The sequence below is a fragment of the Equus przewalskii genome, chromosome 7 (assembly GCF_037783145.1).
Source record: "Equus przewalskii isolate Varuska chromosome 7, EquPr2, whole genome shotgun sequence".
NCBI lineage: Eukaryota > Metazoa > Chordata > Mammalia > Perissodactyla > Equidae > Equus > Equus przewalskii.
The window spans coordinates 66,529,515-66,553,634 of record NC_091837.1 but is presented as its reverse complement, the minus strand read 5'-3'; the positions used below and the strand labels follow the sequence as shown (position 1 = coordinate 66,553,634).

The 24,120-nt window shown below is 43.2% G+C and overlaps 1 protein-coding gene across 8 annotated transcripts in view; it reads right to left on the bottom strand.

Annotated features, from left to right (window-relative positions):
• LOC103567384 (urea transporter 1) overlaps positions 1–24,120 on the bottom strand; it is a 54,499-nt gene that overhangs the window by 15,632 nt on the left and 14,747 nt on the right. Inside the window, exons 1-5 of one of the 8 annotated variants that reach the window (XM_070630064.1) lie at positions 10,412–10,547; positions 9,706–9,769; positions 8,295–8,450; positions 1,642–1,798; positions 824–1,013 (exon numbers count right to left, since the gene is read on the bottom strand). In XM_070630064.1, coding sequence (XP_070486165.1) covers positions 824–1,013; positions 1,642–1,798; positions 8,295–8,441 — 494 coding nt within the window. In that variant the 5' untranslated portion in view covers positions 8,442–8,450; positions 9,706–9,769; positions 10,412–10,547. Of the gene's footprint in view, positions 1–823; positions 1,014–1,641; positions 1,799–8,294; positions 8,451–9,705; positions 9,770–10,411; positions 10,778–24,120 lie in introns of those variants that run through there. The other 7 variants (XM_070630065.1, XM_008544028.2, XM_008544030.2 and 4 more) reach the window with 7 other exon arrangements.

Here is a 24,120-nt window from a genome sequence, read left to right as displayed (position 1 = left end):
GATTGGCACCTAAGCTAACATCTGTTGCCAATCTTTTTATTTATTTATTATTTATTTTTTATTCTTCTCCCCAAAGCTCCCTAGTATAGTTGTATATTCTAGTTGTAGGTCCTTCTGGTTGTGCTATGTGGGATGCCACCTCATCACGGCCTGATGAGCAGTGCTAACTCCATACCCAGGATCCGAACCAGGGAAACCCTAAGGAGCCAAAGCAGAGAGTGTGAACTTAACCACTCAGCCATGGGGTTGGCCCCAAGTTCAGCCTATTTTTAACCTAACACATATTTCAGAAGAAACACTAACACTTCTTAAGTCAGCACTTGCTAACTGGGAATTTGTGGTTATTCAGCTCTCTAGAAGCTGACCTAACCTTTGCACTGTCTATGCTATGAAGAATGAATTTGCTAAACTAAGCATGCAGACAAAATACAGTGGGATTGGGGCATTTTTAACCCTCTGAGGCATTTCATGAACTCATATGCACTTTCGCCCAAACAAACAAAATGCTGATGATAAATAATTGATTAATTATTAAAGAAGAGCCCTTTTGAACTTCTCTTGGGGATTATTTATAGCTTAGTTCTGGTTACCACGTACTGCCATGAGAATCTGGCAACATTCGGACTAGCCACTTATTTAGATACCATGAATAAGAGACCATAAACGATTCCCTGACCTCTCACTAAAGGCAAATATAAAGAATTCTGTGGAATAAAGGTTGTTTCTCCTGGAAGGTCGGGGCTTTATCGCGGCTGCCCACACTCACTGGTTGGCTCCTGTGTTCTCAGAAGAGAGAAGAGCAGGCCTGGATGGATGTGCCTACCTGTCCTGACTGAGCAACAGGGCCGTCAGGGTGGAGACCACCGTTCCCACACAGCCATTGAGAGCCCACCAGGGGTTCTGGACCAGGAGTCCCACCACAATCAGGATTCCGCTGATGGGGTTGCTGACAAACACCACTTGGGACATGCCCCTAAGAACCCAGTCAACAAACTGGAGTACCTGGGGTTTGTCTGGAAGAGATGAGATGGGCAGAGCTAAGGAAGTGGCAAGGCAAATGGTACTCCTTCCCAAGTCTAGGCCCCCCGCCCCCCGGCCCAGAGCAAAATCATCAAAATCCCTTCTGATGAAGGGATCAACTTATTTTTGATATTCCTTGAAGCTCTCTGTACACTTTGCCCCTTTAGTGGCACCCAGTTTCTTTACGCTCAGCCCACACTGCCTGTATTAGAACTTCAGCTCCAGAAAGCATCGAAGGCACTTATTTATCATGTTCAGAGGTACAGATGCTTAAACTAAACCAATGGATTACCAATAGTAAAATTTCAGTTTTTAAGTACTGAAATTACAGAATGGAACTAAGTACCTTCCTCTGATATGAGGAGGACCCTGGCCCTGACCCCATCTACATAAAAACACTTGAAGAGGATTGCCTGTCAGAAAGTAGAAAGTTAAAAAGTGGAAAGGAAAGAGATAGATAAAAGGTATATATAACTAAATATATATAATATATATTTATATATATTTTATATATATAACTAAGTATATATAAAAATATAACTAAAGATATGAGTAGAAGAGCCAGCAAACCATTTCCCCCAAAGCCACTTCTCCCATCTCCTGGAAAGGAAGCATAAATACCTTTAAGCCAGTTGGCAAATGTTTTCATATCACCCATGACATAGCCAAGCGCTTTGGGGAGGCACCTGCTCCCTCGACATGGTGAACCCTGGTTTTCACTTTGGTCCATTTTAATCATAGTGGGTCTGTCCTCCATGGCCATCTCTTCCTCTGATTCCTAGAGGAAAGAACAGAGCTCATAAACACCGTAATATAGGACATTCCAAACTGGTCAGCTGTGGGCCTGGTCGCAGTAGCCATAGATGATAGGTCTAAAGGCACTTCATCTGGACCCTGACATCCCATGGGACTAAGAAAGCACATTTTCCTCTTGAAATAACACCGTGGAGATTATTACCCAAATCCCCTACTACTTTTGCCGTCACTGTCTTTACTGCTACCATGAGAAGTTTCCGGTTTTCAATTTCATAAGGTTCAGTTTCTAGTTCAACAAACATTTATTGAGCACCAAATCCTGCGCTCCAAGAGCTCAGTCTAGTGGAAAAGATTGAAAAATAGTTAATTTTAACATAATGAGTCAAATAATAATATAGACAGAGCTAAGATCAACTCCTTAAGCTTCGTGCCATCAATTCAAGGAGCCAGACATAAGGTTACAAAATGGCCTGCTCATGAACGCAAACTGATCAGCTACTTTCCAAGACAAGCAGCCTCCTGAAATTAAGCTTTTATTTTAAAATAAAAGGTTTTGGTTTTAAAAGTTTGAAAGCAAAGAAAAATTTTAAAAAGTTTGTGTGTCAAGACAACCTAAGAAACCCCCTCATCCACACTCTCCAACTCAAAGATTGCTTGAATATGTCCTCACATTAGGCAACTGTCTCAGATATTCTTTATTTTTGGAATTTGTTATTTACATGTTTAAAAACAGGCAAGAATAATATTCCACAAAGGTGTAGAAACTGGGAAAGGTAGAAGTGCACAAAGCTGTTGAAAACCAAAGAGTTGAGATCTAAGGATAGTATGATATAAGAAAGTACAGGGCATAACTATAGTAAGCATGCCTTGGGAAAATGCTAACAATAGAACCATGACTTGTGTTCACTACGAGCCCCTTCTCTTCTTACGAGAAGTATGTAATAGGAAAGCACCAACATCACCAGAATGTGGCACCCTGGAGACAAAAATGAAGGTTTCATGGTGCTGATGGTAGATACAAAAGAAGACCAATGATGTAATCCCAGAGGTAGACGAAGGATGAAAGACAATGGCAAAACCACCTTGAGTGTGCAAGAAAAGCCAAGAGCATAGCCAAGTAAGTGTGACAAAGGGGAACAACAAAACCGTCAGACCCCAGAAGGCATAATTCTGAAATGTTGAAGCTACGGGCACATAAGACATGACCAAGGAAATACCCAGAGCCCTCGAAGATTAACCAGCTCATCTTCTCCCTCTGGACAGGCTGTGAATAAGGAGTTCTAATGGCTATTTTTGGCTCCATCATGATTCCTTTTAACAGAGCCAACAAATAGCTATTAATAGATAATAAAGTTATGTCTTATTTTTTTTTTCAACCTTGACTCTAGTTTTGGCTTCCGTTAATCCTGGTTCAGAAATCACTGTGGGTAACTGATTTTTTAATTGAGTAACAATTACACTTCAGCTGTATTATTTTACTGCCCAACTAACCATCCTGCTTTTAAACAATGGCAAACCATTAATCATTACACAAAGCAGAAGCTATTTATGCAACGTATTCTAGACCAAGCTCATTTATTTTTGGCAAAATAGTGTTAGACACCAGCTTTTGGGAGGCTTCCAATGAACCTTTGCATTAAGAAATTCTTTTTTTTGTTTGTTTTTAAAGTAATATTTATTTTTTTTAAAAGTTAACATGTGCATAATAGGAAACTGAAAAACACGAGAAGCAATGAACAAAGTCATCCCTAATCATAAGAAGTTTACAGTTTGATATGTCCTTCTAGGTCCTGTGTGTTTATCTGCACAACTAAACATCCATTTTTATGTAATTAAGATTGCACAGTTACGTATCATGCTTTTTCAGACATTATGAATATTTACCATTTCAAAGTCCCAAAGCTTTATGAGTATTTTGATAACCAAGAATACACCACACCAACTCAAACTGGAAGAAAAAAAATGTAATCTTGCCTTTCTTGGAGACAAAAATGGCAACAGTCCTCTAGATAAAGATGTTGGCAGAATTAACAATTAAAATACTGCATTCCCTTAAAGTTCAATTAAAAGTGAGACAAAAGCACAGCAATGAAAGCACCTGATTACCACAGTCTACAGATGGAAAAAGAGAGACATAAAGCAGCAGAGTATACAAAATATAATACTTTTAAGAGAATTTATCTGATCTACACTATTAAAATATTAGCAAGGAGTTATGTTTCCATTGAATTACCTAACAATATATTCCTACAGTACAGCCAAAAGAGGCCACACACATCAATGGTTATCATCCAAGTATAAATGTGAACACATCCGCACACATCCCTTCCTCTGTACTTCCTTCAGCCCCTCTGCTGCCAACCTAATGAGCCAGTCCTGAGGGACATTGCTCAGAGACAGTTTAACAATTCCATGTCCAAGATGCTTCTTTTCTATCAATTATAACAAAAAGATATTTATAAATTGATTAATTCACTAGCTCTACTTTTTATCACACATTGTCACCTCGGGACATCTACTAAGCTTAGATGTTGCAAAATATTGAACCTTGTCCACAATAAATACAGTACTTTACAAAAACGCACATATAGACCTACGGTTATAACCTAAAACTGTCTTCTAGATATGGAGATGCAAGCAAAGAGCCTTTCCCTCCATCCTTTCTCATCGCCCTCCTCCGCCATTTCAAAGACTAAGTGTAGGATAACATCTAGCTCCAAGAGGTGGATTAACAAAGACACACCTAGGAGATAGCCCTTCCTAAAAGCTAACAAAGGGGCACTTAGAAAAGGATTACTTTACTACCTCTACTTTTAATAAACTTTGGGCATTAGGACTTGTTTATCCTTTAATACACAGAAATCTTAACTAAAATGCACATATAGAACAATGGTTAGATAATCTGAATTTGTCTAAAGACTCACGGGCACACAACGCTTCTCTAGACACTTCCTTTCCTGTGCCACTCCCCCACCACCCAGTGAACAGTCAGCATACTCTCCAAGACATCAGGTTTAACAATCCCCTTCCTGAAATACAACCATTCCTATAATTAACTGAAAAAATGCTTAAACGGTGTTCCTTTAACTCTCTACTTTTAACATATGTTGTATCCTTTTAAACATCTAGAAAGATTACCTGTTTCAAATAAGGATTTAAGTTTGTCCACCAGACAACAGCAGCATTGAACAAACTGCACACAAACGCTATAATCTGAAAGTATCTTCTAAATAGGAATATCTAGCCTAGAAGCCCTCGCCGTCTCATCTCTACCAACCCTGTGGACAAGCATAATAAGCATTTGTAATGCTTAGAGGGGATTTCAACAATTTCTCTTCCTCAAGTTGCTTTCAGAACACAGTCTTTCCCATAAATTTTAACACAAAGTGTACACAATATTTGTTTTCTAACTCTACTTTTGTCATCCACTGGCAAGCTCTTTAGCATCTAGAAGGATTAGATGTTGTAAATTAAGACGTTTGTCTTTTATACACTATATACACAGCTAAGTAAAACAAAATGCACAGACATATGGGACAATGGTTAATCTGCCTAACTATAAACCTACTGGTATAAAGCCCTTTGCACTTTCTTTCCTTCCTCCCCGAACCAGCACAAATGTAATAATGTGTACTGCTCAGTGAGGCAGTTTGATCATTTTGATCATTGCATTTCTAAAAGACAGTATTTCAAATGAATTTAACAAAAGGGTATCTACAAAATGTATTTGACTAACTCTCCTTTTAACCTACTTTGTGCCTTTCTAAACATGTAGAAAGTCTAGATATTTCACATAAGAACTTACTTGCCCACTATGTACACAGCACTGTTCAATAAAATTGCACACGTAACAATGGTTATAATCTGAGATATCCTCTAAATATGACCATTTGGGCCTGAATCATTCCCTCCCTCCCTCCTTCTCTCCACCACCAATCCAGTGGACAAGTGCAAGTACATATAATGCTTAGAGGTGGTTTCACAAATTCATATCCAAAAGTCGTTTGCAGGAGACAAGCTTTCCTATGAATTTCAATACAAAGTGTACAAAATGGGCTAATTTTACTAAGTACTTTGTCATACACTGGCAACCTCTTTTAACATCTAGAGACTAGACATTGCAAAATTAGGACTCATTGGTTTACGATATACACTACCTACACAGCAAGGTAACCAAACGCAGAAACATAAGGGACAACGGTTAATCTGGCCTCACTGTAAACACACTGGCATAAAGCTCTTTCCACTTCCTTCTCCCCTGAGCCAGTGCACAAACACTTGTGTACTGTTCGAAGAGGGGGTTTGGCCATTCCCCTCAAAAGAAGCAATATTTCACATGAATTTTGACAAAAAGATATTTACAAAATGTCTTTTTACTCCCTCTAGTTTTAACCTATATCAGGCACTTCAGAACACCTAGAAAGATGAGATATTTCAAAAAAGTACTTAGCATTGTCAACTATATATATAGTAGTGAGGAATAAAATGCGCACACAAAACAATGGTCATAATACGAAAATGCCTTCTAACCATGGCCACTCTGGCATAGAACCTTCCTTTCTTCCTCCTCAAGGTCCTCTATTCTGTGTCCTCTAACCCACTGAAGAAACTTGGATGTGTGTCACTCCTGACGTCACTTCTAGTCGTGGCCTAACAATTCCATTTCAAACAGTCATTTCTAGAAGCCATTTCTTTTCTACGATTTTTAGGAAAACAAATAAGCATTTGCAAGATGTGTGATTCTCTAACTCTACTTCATCCTATGTTGGCAGCCTCTTTACATCTAGAAGGCTTAGATGTGGCAAAGGTTTTCTTTTGAAAGGTCGAGGGGCAAGTTGAGAGCAGCTTTTTAAAAGTATATACACAGGCTTTCTATAAAGGGCCAGAAAACCTTCCCAAAGGGTGGTGGGCACTTCCTCTTGGCCACATGTGGTCTATTTTTCTACCATGTCTCTTCCGATACCAGGTGGTTGGCAGGCTCTGGGCTTGGCGACATGGCTGCCATTAGGCCACAGAGGTGGGGATGGGGGGAGAGGTTCGCTGTTGCTGCTTCAAGGTCTGGGCCTGGCCAGTAGGCAGTGCGGTGAAAGCTCTGGGTCTCTGCAGGGCACAGCCCACCGTCTGTCTCCAAGGCCCCCCAGCTCACCCGCTGGCCTGCGGCCTGAGCGCCTGGAGGACCGCGGGAGAGAAGGCCGCGCTCTGCTTCTCGCCATGCTCTCTGCCAGAACTAAGAAATTCTTAAATTGAAAACTGCTGGAGGTCAGACACCAAAATTAAGTCCATATGGAGCTCAGCTGGCCCATAGTTAAACTGAATTATTAAGCAATGATGAAAAATTGCCTTTTATTTCATAATCTAAACGATGGCTATCATTTATTTTCAGATATGTCCCTCTTTAAATCTCATCACTGAAAATATTGCTCGTAAGCCCTTTCCTCAGTGCGGTGACTCATTTTCAAAGCCGTACCAACTTAGGAGAGGCATCAGGCTTCAGCTGGGGCAAGGGCAAGCAGCTCAGATACACACAATTGCATTGAGTTTCCATAACTAGGTAGCTTAAGTCCTACAGAGGCAGCAGCAAACGAAAACATTAAAGTGGCATTTTCCACCAACTACAGAAACAATTAGGTATATGGGTTATTCCAGAGTGAAAAACTCATATTCTCAAATTTTCCAGCATTTATTTTAGAGGGTTTTAAATACATCATCACCTCAGAGATTTTGGAGATACAGATATGAAACCTGATTAATACAACTGGCCAGACGTGACTGAGAACCTGAATGGCCAGAGTTCCCTGCCGAGCCACCCAAAGGTAAATAAAGATTGAAGTATTTTAGTCTGAAACCACAGCCCAACATATAGAAGGCTTGTTGCGATTTGTCTCTCCAATATCCGCCTATTGAGATAAGTCATGTGGACCTTTGCTGCTGTTGCTGAGCCCCCAGGAACCATTTATGCTGAAGTGCTGAACCCTTTGCAGCCTGGAAGCCCTGACTACTTGTTCCAGAACTCAGACATGAGAACTGGTTCTGAGAAACCAGTAATTTAAAGTTGTAGTTTACTCTAGAGTTTTGTCACACTAGACTATTTGCATTTCTTTGGGGAATTTATAAGTATTCACACATCCTCACTGGGACTGCAGTGCAAGGCAGTGGAGCAGGGACCTTCCACTGATGCTCAAACTTCTCAAACCTGACTCAGGAGGCCATTAAATTTCAACTAAGAAGACAGGGTAATAAAATAAAAGGAAGAAAGTCTAATAAAATAGAAGCAGGATGCATTAAAAACCCTAGACCACGTTTTCCTAGCTGCAGCTCAACAGTCCACCATTTAAACCAAGATGAGTGCCACATGACTTTCTGGACCAGGGCCCCTGTGCATCCAGCTCAGCCCAAGCCTCACCACTCAGCAGAGCTTGAGCACCCCTAATCCCATGCTCTATTCAGAAAAGACACACCAGAGCTTGGAGCGCAGGCCACGAGGTTCCCGAGACAGAGGCTGCACGAAGGAAGCGTACCTGTTCTGGTGGCCCATGGGCCAGGGTCAAGTTTAGCCGGGCGAAGCCTTCATGCGCTGCCTCAACAGCTTTATTTCCAAAAGGGTCTGTCCAAAGAGGACCAGGAGGGGCATCATCAGCGCCGCCAATCAAAGACCGTCCATTCATCCTTCCTTTCTCTCCATACATGACAAAGGGCAGAAATACATGAATCAGCAGGACGCGCGCCCTGGCTCTGAGGAGCGCGTGAAATGCAAGACGGAGGGATGCCGCAGCGCACTCAGTGGGTTCCTGGGGATAGGAGATGTGGCCCCAGACGAAGACCTCTAACAGAGAAGGCAGCCTTCTCCATCAGCAAAGAGCTCCATCAGCAAAGAGGGACAACCAGCTGACTACACACATTGAGTGTTATTTTACTTTGCTTAAACAAAACAAAAAATGGTGGCAAACCATCCCACACTGAGACCAACGCACAGATTTAGTTCTGCTGCGCATCTCCACTAGTAGGAGGTTGACAGATCTGAAGCCTCTTCCAGAGGAGGGGGCTGGGCTTCAGGCTCTGAAATGCTTCAGGCTAACTATTGGGGCTCCATCTTGGGCACCAGCGCTAATGCAGCAGTTTCCTTCAGCTTCATTCTTAACAAATGCGAGGAGAAGAAGGCACAGTGTGGGGTCTTTTTTCTGCAATAAGATACTGCCACACTTTTAATGCACAGCCAAAGCCCAGTCTAAGAGACTGCTAAGTGGCATTTTTTCTTGTATGTGAATAAGAATTGTTAAATATTGGATATCACCTTGTTAATAATAAACAATTCTTAGTTGAATTCAACGAGTGTGATAACTTTTTATGTTTTCTTTTTCTTTTTTTAAACTTCCATTGCATCCAAGGATATCATTCTCCCTTCAGAAGTTCCAGAAAAGTTGTGTGTGTGATATTTCTTCTTTTCTCCCTCCTCTATTTAATTTTTACCAGAAGCAGTAAAACATATTCCCATGCCTCAAAGTGAGCCTCACTCTCCTGTGTGGCTGACACATTCACACCAGGGCCTGTGTGTGTTGAAGTTAACATCCTAAGAATATTCTGGGAGCTGCACCTGATGAGCTTTCCAGCAGGAGTCAGAAAGCACTTTTGGTAGCCCAGATCACTAGTGAAACAAGCAGTACTCATCATTCTAATGTGAGGCAATATCGAGATTTCAATTCAACCAACATTCCTTATTTTATTGCATGAAATAAGACTCATTCTATTGTCAGCATATAGTAGAAATTTGTGCAATTGGAGAAACCTGAAAGTCTTTAATTTTCTATGTCTCAAGTATCACTTTTAAAAATAGTACAAAGTTTTGGACATTGACACAGAAGAAAGCATTTTAACATTCATGTTCTATCATAATAAAGAGACTTTCAGCACTGACATTTATTTGGTACTTACAATAATCTTAATTTTAGGTAGTTTTTGATTTTAAGTGGTGGGAGGTACTCAGTTTTCTTTAAAGCTGTAATCAGAAACAAAGAAAATGCTGTCAGATATTCCTGTCTCCTGATTAAAACACTTCTCGGAACACACTACTCCTAGAAGCCTCGAGGTCTGAATTCCACACCAGAAAAAGCAGCTGCAAACAGCTGCCCAATTGTGGCTTCAGCGTGGCCGACCAGTTCTCCAGATGGTTATCATGTACACTCCCTTCAGCATGACAGCACATGCAAAAAGGTCCATTAAACCGTAATGGGAAAGGACCATTCCCAGTACGCCACTTGTTTTTGAAGTCTCCAACTTTACTTAACTATTTCAAGAACACAGCTCAAAACTATACAGCACTGATGAACTCAGAGTCGTTTAGCACATCAAGTGGAGTCCTTGCTGGAATCTGTCTTGTACATGGAGCTCAGCCTCAGCTTCCACTTGGCTTCAACCATAAACAAAGACATTGCTTTCAAGCTTCTGGGAAGAAGCCCGGGGCTTTGGTAAATTGCTTTCTAGTCTACCAGAACTCTGACTTTGCTGCTTCTGCTCAGTTCCGACCATCTGCAACATACTTCTCCATTAAAAAAAGAAAAGGGAAAAAGAGCCAAAATTAGAAGGACAACCCCCCAAGAAGGAACAGTTGGAAACAAATAGGTATAAGGAGGGTACTCACACTCCAGCTGGCTTCCCAGTGGCAGAAGGCACTGGCTGATAAAGCCACTCTGGGCTCTATTGGAAGAGAGGCTGCTTACGAGGAGATAGTGCCTGGAGAGGCACCTACAGTTTTATACTCACAGCCCCACTCTGCATATCAGAGCACTCTGCTTTCTCCGCCCACTGTAGGCACCAACGCCAAAGCACTGCCGAGGAACTGGTCCCCTGGGCTGTACCTGATGTCTGTCTCTCTCTCTGTTCTTGATTCCATGCCAACAGCTTTGCCGTAGTTCCCGCCGGTTTCCGAGGTCTTTGCCCAGCAATTATCCTATTCAAGCTCATCTTTTTCTTCTCCACGCTCTTCCCTCCAGCTCCTACCCTCACCCTGAAATATTTTGGGGAAGATTTGTAACTGAAAAGGATCAACAGAGTGTCTCTTACGCTAAAAACTGAGGGATGGGTTGTTAGACAGTGAACTCTGGAGCTAAGTGACTACTCCTGGAGAGGAATTTTCTCATACTTGTCACAGCTTCTACACAGGTGTAAGAATCCAGCCAAGTCCTAAGGGGCGTGGTGCGAGAGTTGGGAGGACAGGGGTATACAGTTGGTTTTCTGGAAACCAACCTGCCCTTTTCTCCAGTGAGGAGAAAACAAAAATATAAATGTTCCCAGGAATGCACCTTTTTCCAGGTGAGAATCCTGGGACAAACTGCTGCTTTTTAAAAGTTAAGAGGCAAAACTTCCATAGCAGAGGAATGCATATATCAAGTGAAAAATCCCTTTCTTCCCCATTCTTCTTAAATTTCAGTTTCGTGGCTTGTTCGGAAATACAACTAACTCAGTTGCACTTCTATGAGCACAGAATTCAAACAAACAAACAACCCACAGAAAGCTGTGCAGACACCGTTGGTCTTTCTCTCGTCTGGGCCTCCCCCTATCCTGGGTGAGCTGATAGCTCTTGTCGGGGGTCAGCAAGGCAGCCAGGCAACTCTCTGGCTCCACCCACTGGACACCCGCCAAACCACAAGGTTCCTTGTCCTTTTGCGGATGCCCTCCCTCCAGGGGCCCGCTGCAGCTAAGGGTGTGTGTATCTGGGGCCTGGGAGGGAGATCATAGGTCCAGGTTCATGATTCAATTTTTGAGGTTCAGGCAAATCTCCTCCCAACATTTTTTTCCTGGTACAATGAGGAGAATCAACTCTTACGGCTGCCCTCAAGGAGAAAAACAATCCACAGGAGAAGAGTCTGAGGGCCTGCTGTAGGAATGAAGGGAATCATGCCAGTGTTCCTATGAGTTCCTTATGCAGATCGGTTACAATCCCTCATAGTAATAACGTTGATGCTGATAAGAATTGCACAAACGGATGACCATTCACTCTATTGCACGAACGGATGAGCATTCACTCTACGTGCTGGGCACTCTGCTGAGCATTTTATCCACATCAGTCATTTAACCATCACAAAAATCCTACGAGGTAAATGCCATTATCCTCATTTTGCAGATGAGGAAGCTGAGGTTCACACACTTGAAATAACTTGTCCAAAAAGTCTAACATCAAACTTTGTACTTTGGTGAACTCTAGCACCATGCAATATTTCCAACCTCTGCCCAGTGTTTGCCTTTCATTAATTTATTAATTAACTTGATGAACTCAGCCATCAACACACATTTATAAACCTCATCCTGCAGCCGTCTCCGCACGGCACCCGGGCAGCCTTCTGCTTCAGTGGCCCTGGGCACGGACTGAGGGTGTGTATTGAGTCTCAAGTCTTCTTGGCAGAGCCACCTCCTCCACCCTCCCTGGCCTCTTCCCCGTTCCCTGTAAAGCCACACCTTAAGTGCCACTCACAAAATACAGCCTTGCTATATGGTATCCACAAGGTAGAGCAAAGCAAGTGGAATCTGAGTCAGACAGGCCTGTTTGCATCCTTGCCTTGTCCCTTACTAGCTGTGTAAACTTCGGTCTGTTACTCATCGTCTCTGAACCTCAGATCCCTCACTGGAAAGTGCAGTAGGTTTATTTTCCTTATAAGGTTGCAATGAGGTTTGGCAATGATGTACGTAGAGCTCTGTATCTGACATGGGGAGTTGCCACCATTCCGACGTCTGCCCCTTTCAGTCAGCGTTGGTTTACCTTAGAGGATTCCTGAAAGAGTCCCTCCTCCCAGCTTCAGCCAGGGGAAAAGTTTCTTTCTGGCTCCCACATCGGAGAGGTCATAGTTACGAACCTGCAGACAACTATTCAGCAAGAATCCTAAACCAGGCGGCCGACACTGCTTGCCAAGTTCTCCTACTGCAAGATGCCAAGATGCCAGGGTCTGCTGCTGCCCAGTTGCAGTGGCTTTGGAGAGAACCCTTGAGCTGGAGATCAGAGGGACAATCGGGCACCCAGTAACAGGTGCTTACATAGATTCCTAGGTGTTTTTAAACACTCCTATTACACACTTCGATGACTTTCTCTCAGTTCTTTCTCCAGCACCTTCTGGCGTCATTTATGGAGCATCATCTGCTGAGCATTTAAGCCCTGACACTGTTTTCCTTTCCCAACCTCCCCGAGTCTTCCCCGTGCTTCTCCTCCACGTGTGCCCCCTCCTCTCCTGGTTCTCTGAACTCGTCTGCCACCCCTCTGTCTGGCTTAATCGCAATTGAAGAAATGTAAAGCTTTCCCTCCTCTTTGAGTTTCTCCATAGACTTTCTGCTTCTAGAAAGTTCTCTGTCTCCTCTCTCCCTACCTACTCTGCCCAAACATTCACATCCAGCTTTCTTTCCTCCTCTATTTATTTGGATTTCCCAGCAGACTTTCACCCATCCTGCACTTCTGGGAACTGAAAGCAATTTGTGTACATATTCTTCCCTGGACAAGTGACCATAGCCCCTGGCCCTGAAACAGCTCTGCTATTGTCTTTTATTTAAAAAAATCTTTTATGCTGCACAGTCCCACGTGGGCTGGTAGGCATTGGATGACAAGGTCAGGATCTCTTTATCCATATCAGCTCTCTTTCTTCCTAGAAAGGTTTTGAGGGAGTTCATAAAATATGCGTAAGGGGTGATAAGATCTAAATCAAGAAATGGTGAAGAAGGGAGAACAAAACTATGGATAATGATAAGATTTAAATATATTTTTCTGCAATCGCTTGTATTCATAGCTATTTCTAAACACGTATTGTTTGACTTGGAAATTATTCCAACACTATTTCATTTTGACCGCTACTTGATACCAATTTATCTATAGGCAGCTTAACTTTCTAATTTGCACCACAAGCGTTAACAGGGCAATGTCCGCACTCAGGAATTGTACAGGAGAGGATTTCTCTAGAAGGCTCCTCTGCCTCGTGAGCAGGGCTTTGCTAAATGGAACAGAGAGTGTTAAGGAAAAAACATTCTCATTCTTCTCTTTCTCTCTTCCCACTCCTGACAAAGAGAGAAGCAAAGATGGCCAGTCTGGAACAGAATGTTCCTCTGCAGTGTGTTCTGAGCCCACAACATTTGGTTAGGTAAGCAGTCAGATGAAAAGGCACCAGATGAGATCCCAAACTCCCACTGACCCAGAACACCACTCAGGGGGCACCCTTGTCATGGGCCTTCCCCAGGTGTGGAGCCAAGATGCAAGCAGGAGCACAGCGCAAGCATCTCTCTCAAACCTCCACTGCCTGCCCTTGCCAAGGGATGTGGGGATGGGTGATGGCAGGAGGCACTGAGGCACCTATGATTTTGCTCTTCAATGCAGTTGGACAATTATTCAGCTCCATTCAATAGCTGGTTGTTCCTCCCACACACAGAAGGGTGAGGGAATCTCCATCCCTACCATGACTTTTATCAGATGCCTTCTTTCCATGCATCACCTTCTTTCCAGCTTTTAAATTAAACTCAGGCCAGGGTAAGGCCCATCGTGTAGGTCTCTGGTGTCCACTGCCAGTCCTAAAGGTGTGCAGGTTGTGTATTGCACAAGTGCACCATGTCTAAGGAGAGGCTTCATTAACATCCTAGACATTTATATATTTGTTGTAACAAAACTCCGGCAGATGACCCTAAAATATCTTGAGGAAAGGGGTGCTAGGGTGCTTTTGCACAAAGGGGACTTATCAGCTAACAATGGTGCTGCTGCTGCCTTTGTTTCTTTAGGATTAAAAAAACCAATTTCCCAATGAGGGACAATAGACAAAGGGGTAGGAGGACAATCTTGTCAGTCTCTTTAGACTAGGTTGAGGAAGGGATTGGAGTGTTGGGAAAAATGAGATTGGGGACTGGCATGGCCCTGTTTCCCTGGCCCTGTCTTGAGAGTAATTTACAACTCCTTAGATTGTTCCCTCACCATTAGAGATATTGTGATATCCACCCCAAGTTTAGGGAGTTGAGCTTTATTTTATAATTGGACTGAGAAGAGAAGGTGGGGTGGCCTGATACCACCATTGGGACTGGGGCTTTCTGAACAAGGGGGCCACATGACATAACTAAATACTAGCCCTCTATTCAAATACATCCCTTGATCCAGGTGTTGGGAGAAAATAAACAACCACCAGCGCTGAGAGAGAAAAAACTGCAAGTAGGGGAAGTGGATAAAGCAATGGAAAAATCAGTCCTTCCCTGTCTGTACCTTACGTCTTCCCACATTTCTATTTCTCCAAGACCCAGAACTGACACCTCACTTGGGAAAAGGCACCACTAGTTCCAAGAAGCTGAGTTCTAACCCAGCTCCTTCCATTTGGAAACAAAGTCAATGGGGGTGATTCCTCTAACTAAGGATTACAACGGTGTTGAGAATTGCTATGTTTTATTTTAAAGTAAGGATTTGTGATTAATTGCTTTCTTGCTTTCTTCTAGTTCTATCACCATTTTTACGTCTTAATTCTAACTAAGAAATTGAAAATTTTAAATTTCCAAATAGCTATGTATAGGAATAATGGTGGTATAATGCTTAGTTGATTTTTTTAAGTTCTAATAAGAGATATTGCATCAAAAAAAAAAAGTAAGGTCCTTCCCACAAGGTTTAGGGTTGCTTTTAGCATTTTTGCTGAGAATCTCTTTGGCTAGTGTCAAATTTTCTTGGATACTTTTCACATTTTTACAACCAGTCTCTTCTGCTGTTAGGTCTCTTTGGCCATTGTTTTGTATTTCATGATGATCACTATTGCTCTGTCTAGGAAATAACTTCTGATCCCTGATAGTTTTTCTTAGCATGTGTCCCCTTAATTCTTGGCCTTTTTTAGGTTAAGAACCTTCACATTTCTTAGTTTACTCTCTGTGTCACTTTTGGAAATTAGTTCCCTGGCTAACTGTGAACTGTGCATAATCTTAATTCTAAAAGCCAGTTGGATCCCATATTCGTGGGATCCAGACAGCTCAAGCAGGCCCAAACTAGATCCCAAATTGCTCCTATAACACTCCACTTCTGGAATAGCTCTGGATGAGTGAGTGTTGATTCCAATTTGGAGCAAGTCCTGTCTCAGGCTCCCAGAGACATCATGATAGAAGCACTAATAACCCCAAAGTTAGTAAAAGGAAGGAAATAACAAAAATCAGAGTGAAGCACAACTCAGCCTAGATTGCATTCATTTAGTGATTTGCCCAACAATTATTGACCGGCAAAAGACAGGTATTTCAGGATCTTTGCTTCGAAGGCCATCCCAGCGATCCGAGCCAGGGCGCAAGTTGACTTTGTGATGAGAACGTTTTCATCTTCACAGATCACTGGCATTCTCTCTGCTGTCATTGTCTTGATTGTGATTGTGGCCAGTGGATTTCTCCTGGAGCCACTACAAAAAGCGACACTCCTCTCTCTTCGGATACTCTCTCTCCCCTTCGGGTGGGGAATGAAGGGCTCTGCTTCTTAAAGTCTAGAAGCACAAACTAAACTAGGGAAAAACAAGGGAGCTGCTAACTCTAATGTATTCTTCTTAGCCAAAACTCTATGGGCCAAAAATATTTCTTTTCCTCCCGGCAGCATTTTATGAATGCTAAGAATGCAGATGCCCAAACCACCTTATCTGCTACTCTTCTCCTGTTCGTAGTCCTGCATATAATTAATGTTTAGACAGAAAGGCACCCTGGTGCTGGCCTCAGTATGGATTGGCTGAAGGGAAGATTTTCTTCAAGGTTGAGGTAATCAGGGCCTCTATCTAATTCAGAGAATGGTGCTACCAGTCACACAGCCCGTGCTCAGGAACGTGGCCCGCAGCGCCCAGAGTTTGGTTTGACTCCAAGACCAGAGCCGTCAGATGGCACGATGGGAGCAAAGAGCCAGACGCAACCCTCACACTTTCACCTAGCGTTCCTCTGTCTGTCTCTCCTGAACCGTCATCTTTGGGGTTAGGTTAATGTTTTGTAAACTGCTACAATGCCCAGATTTAAAAACAGAACTGCAGACCCTGGAAAACAAGGTTTCTACGAAACCAGATGATAATAAATATACTGTTCTCTGTGGTGTTAATATAATTTTGAGGTAGTCCATGGAGCTCTGGCTCTAGAGTCCTATAGACCTGCTTCTAATCCTGGCTCTGCCACTTCTTATCTGCTTGCTTTTGGGCAAATTACTTAACATCTCTGAACCTCAAGTTCCCCATTCATAAAACAGGGAGGGAAATAGTCCCCACATCACAGGGTTGCTGGGAAAGTCAAATGAAATAAGACACGTGAAGGACTTAGCCCAGGGCATGGCACATGATACACATGAGAAATGATAGCCATTATTGTTAATATTATTATTGCTTTTAAATTACTGTTATTCTACACACATTCTATTCCACTTCTGACTGAAAAGGACATAGAGATATGACACGGCCTGCCAACATTTATTGGTCGCTATCCAGGCCTTTTTCCTTGTGAGTTAGTAGCCGGAATGTGAATTTGGTCCCAGGTTTCTGGACTCTCAGTGTGGTCATCCCAAAGGGCCTCACGGGCCATATCTGTCTTCAAGCAGTGCAGAGTGCTGCTTGTCAAAAATATGCCTTCTCCATACACTAAAATACTGATTCGCAAAGGAATGGCATAAAAGGAGTCAAGAAGTCACCACCAAAGAAATGGAAGAATATTATGTCTCAATGAAAATAAGCACACACGTGACCCCCCTAGAAAGAGAATTCTGTTCTACTGTGCTTCTCCCCAGATGCACACTTGGGCCCTACCCACCCACGTCAGCTAAAGAAACAATAGTCACTTAAAATCCTCTCTCTTTTGTGAGTAAACCATGCCCAATGACAGTGTCTTGGATGTTAATCAAAGCCCCTGCTATAAAGGATCCTGTGACCCCTTCTTCGTGGTATGGAATGTCTCTTTCACCAGAAGAGCTGATTGGCTTCTTTTACTTTATGAGAGCAAAATAACCCATATTAATAGCTAATAATGGATGTTTTTTGAGTGCTGACTGAGCATCAGCCAAGTTCTAAGCATTTTATATGTATTTAATCCTTACGTCAATTGCAGTATGGATCGTGGTTCCTGGTAAAATTATCCCCCATTTCCTCTCTACGGCTTCTCAGTGCTCTGTAATCTTTCTTTTCTTTTTTTTTTTTTTTGAGGAAGCCAAGCCCTGAGCTAACTACTGCCAATCCTCCTCTTTTTGCTGAGGAAGACTGGCCCTGAGCTCACATCCGTGCCCATCTTCCTCTACTTTATACATGGGACGCCTACCACAGCATGGCTTTTGCCAAGTGGTGCCATGTCCTCACACGGGATCAGAACCGGCGAACCAAGAAGCAGAACGTGCGAACTTAACCACTGCGCCACTGGGCCAGCCCCTGTAATCTTTATTTTCTAAGGCCTTTATTGTGTATGTATTTTGACGTACATTTTTAAAAATTGTTTTTCCACGGGATACCATTCAGGTGAGAAATAATGCCTAATAAAAAGAAAAATGATATGTGTCCTCTGCAGGTGGCACTTGACATGTGTTATACTAGAATCTCCCAAAAGGGGAGACTCGTACAGAGTCTTATGGAGCCCTCGCCCAGCTACCACAGTGGTGACATCTTATATAGCAATAGTCCATTATGAAAGCCAGTATACTGACAGTGATACAATGTGGCTAAGTAGGTTACAGACGTTATTCAGTTTTCATCATTTTTAACTGGTGTTCGTTTGTGTTCAATTTCCTTTTGAAAGTCGCTTAAGACCATATTTAGTCTTCTAAACAATGCTACAGTAGTGGGTAAAATTAACTGGTTAGATATTGAATTATAAATGTTACTTGTGAAAATCAAAAATGTCCAGATCAGTTAAATTATCTTTAACATAAGAACATAAAAAGTGTGTTTGGTTTTTCTTTGTACACTGTGCTTTCATGGTAGGAAAGTAGTCAGTATACAAATTCCATAGTCCATTCAGAATGGAATAGCTTGAATTGGGGGCAGGAGTTGGGGACATGTTCCTACCCTTGTGTTAAAATTCAAATAAAGAAGAGAGCACACTTGGCTATTGGGTGTTTTTCACTGTAACTATCATGATTCCTACAAGACAAGTTATCTCGCTTTGGCATGTGAAGAAACAGAAGGCTGAGGCATTGCTGTGGCGGAGCTGGTTTACCTCCCAGGCCGCTCTTAATGAATCTACTTTTCAGGGGTATCAACATCAGGGCTTCTTCAAAGAGGCTGTGCTCCTGGGTGCTCAGTACTGGTTTGGGAAATAGTAATTCATTAGCTCCTCCACTCAGTCGCTGAATAATTAAGCCCATCCTGTATACATTCACTGTGGGAGGTTCTGGGGTATGCAGGGAACAGGACAGATATGGTTCCTGTTGTCCCCGATAGTCTGCCTCAAATCTTTGTCAACCTGTCTGTGATCTTCAGCTTCCTCTTACAAGATGGCACAATGGCTGATCATCATAATATGTTTGAATTCTGATTTCAGGACCCCAAGCTCCCTAGGCTGTTTTCTTTTTTACAAAGAGCAACTCCCCTGTTCCTACCTCCAATAAATAAACACATAGTAGAGTATCTCTGATTGGGAAGAATTTATTAGTCATAGATCTTAAGATCCGCCTTTCTCTGTCCCAAGGCACAGGATGGTAAGTGCTATCAGAGCATCGATGGCATGTCACTGTCACTGTGATGGGGACATAGTCATCCATGGGGACAGGTCAGAGTCCCAGATCTGGTGTGAGTGAATTCAGTGTTTATTTCTGAGCAGGTTGGTTAGCTCTCTAGCCCTCAAATGCATGACATACTGGCCTGCCATGCCCATGTGCCAGATGAGGTCACAAAGTAGGCCACGGGAGTGTGGATGGATGAAGAAAAGTCCTTCCTCCTTACAGAAGAGCACCTAAGACACAGCTCAGGGGGTGTCATTTTTTTTTTTTTAAAGCATTTTTTTTTTTAAAGATTTTATTTTTTCCTTTTTTCTCCCCAAAGCCCCCTGGTGCATAGTTGTATATTCTTCGTTGTGGGTCCTTCTAGTTGTGGCATGTGGGACGCTGCCTCAGCGTGGTTTGATGAGCAGTGCCATGTCCGCGCCCAGGATTCGAACCAACGAAACACTGGGCCGCCTGCAGCAGAGCGCGCGAACTTAACCACTCGGCCATGGGGCCAGCCCCTCAGGGGGTGTCATTTTTGAAGACAAGGGTCTGTGGGCTCATAATTAAACCCACCTCTGACAGTGACAATGAATTAAACACTATGGAGTGAGGGGACGAATCCAGTAGGAAATTTAAACAAACATAATGATAAGGGATGAGCAAAACAATACTTCAGTGTGGACTCTTAATGCCCAACATCATTCAGAGTTTTGGCTCCTCCTGACTCACATTTTTGCAGAGTCTGGGGCTTACAGAATCTTACAGAGAAATTCAACTGCCATGTAAGTCTGACAACCAATTTCTCAATAGCTTTTTATCCCCAACAATTTACAAGGAGAAACTAGCCTTAAACTAATTTCCATTACAGTCTTGAAGGGAGAAAAAAAGTTACCCAAAGGCTGCCTTGGGGACAGGTGGAGGATCCAGCGCTTTGCTCAGTGGAGAATCTGTGATTTCTATTTGAGGAGATGATGGGCAGCCTCAGCTTTTCACCTTGATTATGGCAAGAGATGACGCAATGAAGTCTCTACAGGAGCCTCAAGACTTTTTTGCTTCAAATAGATTGCTCCATTTATCTTTCCACTTGGGGCATTCCATCCTACTATTAAAAAATAATCCCAATCCTAAAAATAAAACCCCAAAACATGATTTCCTAATGATGACCATTTACTTTTGTGTTGGTAGCTTCATCCTAGGTAAAGTATTTTCTCCTATCATTGTTTTTTCCCTCAATCCCAGTGTGGCTCCCCATTTCTCGACTCAACTTGACTTCTGGTCTTTCTTCTCCATTGGACCCACACTTTCTTTCCTGTTCCATCCATTCATTCATCTATCCATTGTCTAATGTATGCTAAGTACAAGAGTATGCATAGATGAACAAGATGTTGTTCTAATTTCAAGGATCTGGCGAGTTTTCTATCTTCCCCTTAGCTTCTAAATGTGTAATGTCTCTAGTGTTGGCTGAAATTCTCTGCTCTTCTCCATGTATTTTCCCTGAGCAAGCACCTCCATCCTGCTTCCTCCCCCAGCCTGGTTTATCTTTCGCTGGCTTATCGGGAGGAGTCCCAGAGTAGGAACTGAGAGGTCCTACTGTTGACAAGATTGGCATTTCACCCATCAGCTTCTTAATTACCTCACTTAATAAAAGAGGAGTTGAATGAAATCAGTGATTCTTAGTCTTGTCTGCACATTGGAATTAGCTGGGGGGCTTTTAAAAAATGCTGATAGTGGGTCCTTCTCCTTGAGAGTCTGACGTAATTGGTTTGGGGTGTAGGAGTTTTAAAAGTCCTCTTGGTGATTTTAACATGCAGGCAAGATTAAGGACCACTGGATTGAATCTAATCCTAATTCCTTACTCTCCCAAACAAGGAAGTGTCTCATAGTGGGTTCAGATGGAGTTTGACAGACCAGGTTCAAATTCCAGCAGTTATAACACCCCAGGGGAAATTACTTCTACCTCTTCAAGCCTTAAATCCATTATGAAATTAATGGAGGTTAATCATACCTATCTTGCAAAATGTAAAGATTATGCAAGATCATGGCACATGATAGGCATTCAAGCAAAGGCAACCTGTATTATTATTCCCCCTAAAACAGTTCCTACCTCTGACTTCCTTATTTCTGCTAATGGTGCCATCATCATCCCAGTTCTTACGCTCAACAAATGTGTGATGGGTGAGTAAAGGATGGTGGATCTGACGATCCTCACTCGTGAAGGAGAGGAGAAGGTTTAATTTCATTCGCCCTTGTTAATGTTCTCAAGTCTTCAAAGTGTGGTCCACAGACCAGCAGCGTCGACATTCCTGGGAACTTGTTCCGAATGAGGAATCTCAGCCCTGCCCAGACCCTTGGAATCAGAATCTGCATTTTAACCAGATCCCCAGGGGATTTTCATGCACATTAAGGTTTGGGAAGCACTGCTCTCAAGCATCACTGTCCTTGAGACTTGGTGAAAAGGGAGGAATTCAAGTTCCTGGAGTGGCGACAGTTTACAAATTCCAGTGTCTTGGTTGTAGACACCATAGTGAGCCCAAGTGGGTCATGGGTGCATTCCAACTAGCAGCCTAGAGCGTTCTGTCACATGCTGGGCCACACCAGAAGGCAGGGCTCTAGGTGAAACCTCATCATCCCATTAGAGTCCGTCAAGCCACTCCATCAGGTCCCACCCTCTGTCTGGTGCTAATTGCTTTACATAGGCTTGGTGAGTGCCACACAGCCATCAGTCACCAGATCATCTCAGGTCACAGGAGGGTGAGGCCTGCATGCATAGGGGCAGACCTCCTCCTGCTCGGGGAGCCTGGCAGTGGCTCCTATGGTCCAGCCAGAGGCCTCTGCATCCTGCCCACCCACAGGTCCAACACCCCTTGCACTGAAGGAGCAACTCCTGCCCCACTCCCCTCCCCAGGTGTCAGGGATCTTCCTTTATCATTTTCCTGGGTAGCCCCGACCCCTTGGTTCTCCATCTTGAATTCCTTGCCTTTTTACCCTGGGGCCCTGCAATGATTCCTCTCACTCGTAAAGGCAAAAAATCTGTGTGGAGCTGTACTCTCTATAGCCTAAATTACAACAATAGACATTTTAAATACACTTTCCAAACTATACCTGCCCTCCCCTTTGCTTTCTCTCCTACCCCAGGGCAGGGGTGGGTAAATGTCCCTCATTAAGACTCACTGTTTGAGGAAAGGTAACACTTTAGGCCATGGCTGCAATGATTGGCATGTATCTCCCCATTGGTCATTATTTGTAATTACATAATCGTGTGAATATTTGCTTCATTAAGTTTGCCCACTAGACTGCAAGCTTCCTGAGGGGAGAGTCTGGGCTGGTTTTGTTCACTGCTGTGGCCCCAATTTCAGGCTCAATGTCTGGCTTGTAGAGATTCTCAGTAGCTGTTCGTTGAGTATATGGATGACTAAATGGGAGAATAACTTTGGGGCTCTGGGAACATGAAAGGCTAGGATGAGTTCTTGCGCCATAATGAGATAGGGGTGTGTGTGTGTCTTTGGTACGGCAAGGGAGTGGGGGTAGATTTTCCCCAAACATAGCCCTCAGAGCAGGGCATAGCATTATGACTGGGACATGTAGTCCAGGGGACAGTGCCCCTGCATGCAGAACACACATAGATGACCCTTTCTCATCTGCTCCTGCCACAGGTCAGTCAGTCTGAGGCACCACACACCTGGTACTCCTGCTTGCAGATCAACCTCCATGGTTAGAGGCTTTGGCTTGCCTCTAGGACTGTCCTGAAACCGAGGAGGACTGGGCCTCAGCTCCTGGTGTGCAGGCTGGCCTGTTCTGGGGGTACCAGAGCCATCCTGAAGTTGGCCAAGCAGAAAGGAAGCCTGCATCTTCAGGGTCTCCTTGGTGGAGATTAATGTGGATGATACAGGACAGTGCCAATCCCAACTGCCAAACCCAGGGGGCCTGGGCTCTCCAAAGATTGGGTGTGGGGTATGGCTGGCTCCTCTTCCCTTTACATCCCAGGTCTTAGGCTGTAAACTCATGATGCCTTGGCTAGCTCACCACCCTCCTGCTGACCTGGGACCCAGCATCTTTTCTCAGGCTGTAGGCCATGCTCCAAGCTGCCATTGTTCATCCCTGATTTCTCATCCTACTGTGTATCTAGGTAAGTCCTCAGGACTCTGGAGGATGGCATGAGGTATAAGACAGTTCTTGCATCCTGGTGGAGCAAGAAGACAAAGGGAACATTGATGTCAAGGTCAAGACTGTATACGATCAATGGTCATGCTAGCGCTTTTTCCTTAGCACAGAAGGGATTTATAATTCATTGGCCTAAGAGGGAGCCCATGATGTAGTCTTCCAGGGAGGGAGAGATGCCTGTCAAGTTTAATCGAGAACTGCTGGTAATACCTGAAACCATGAAACTTCTAGAAGAAAACATAGGCAGTATGCTCTTTGCAGCATTTTTTCAAATACCATGTTTGATTCAGGCAAGGGAAATAGTAGAGATAATAAACAAATGGGACTACATCAAACTAAAAAGCTTTTGCACAGCAAATGAAACCATCAAGAAAACAAAAAGACAACCTAACAATTTGGAGAAGATATTTGCAAACCACATATCAGATAAGGGGTTGATATCCAAAATATACAAAGAAATCGTATGTCCTAACAACAAAAAAACCAACAACCCGATTAAAAAATGGGCAAAAGATCTGAAGAGAGATTTCTCCAAAGAAAATATACGGATGGCCAACAGGAAC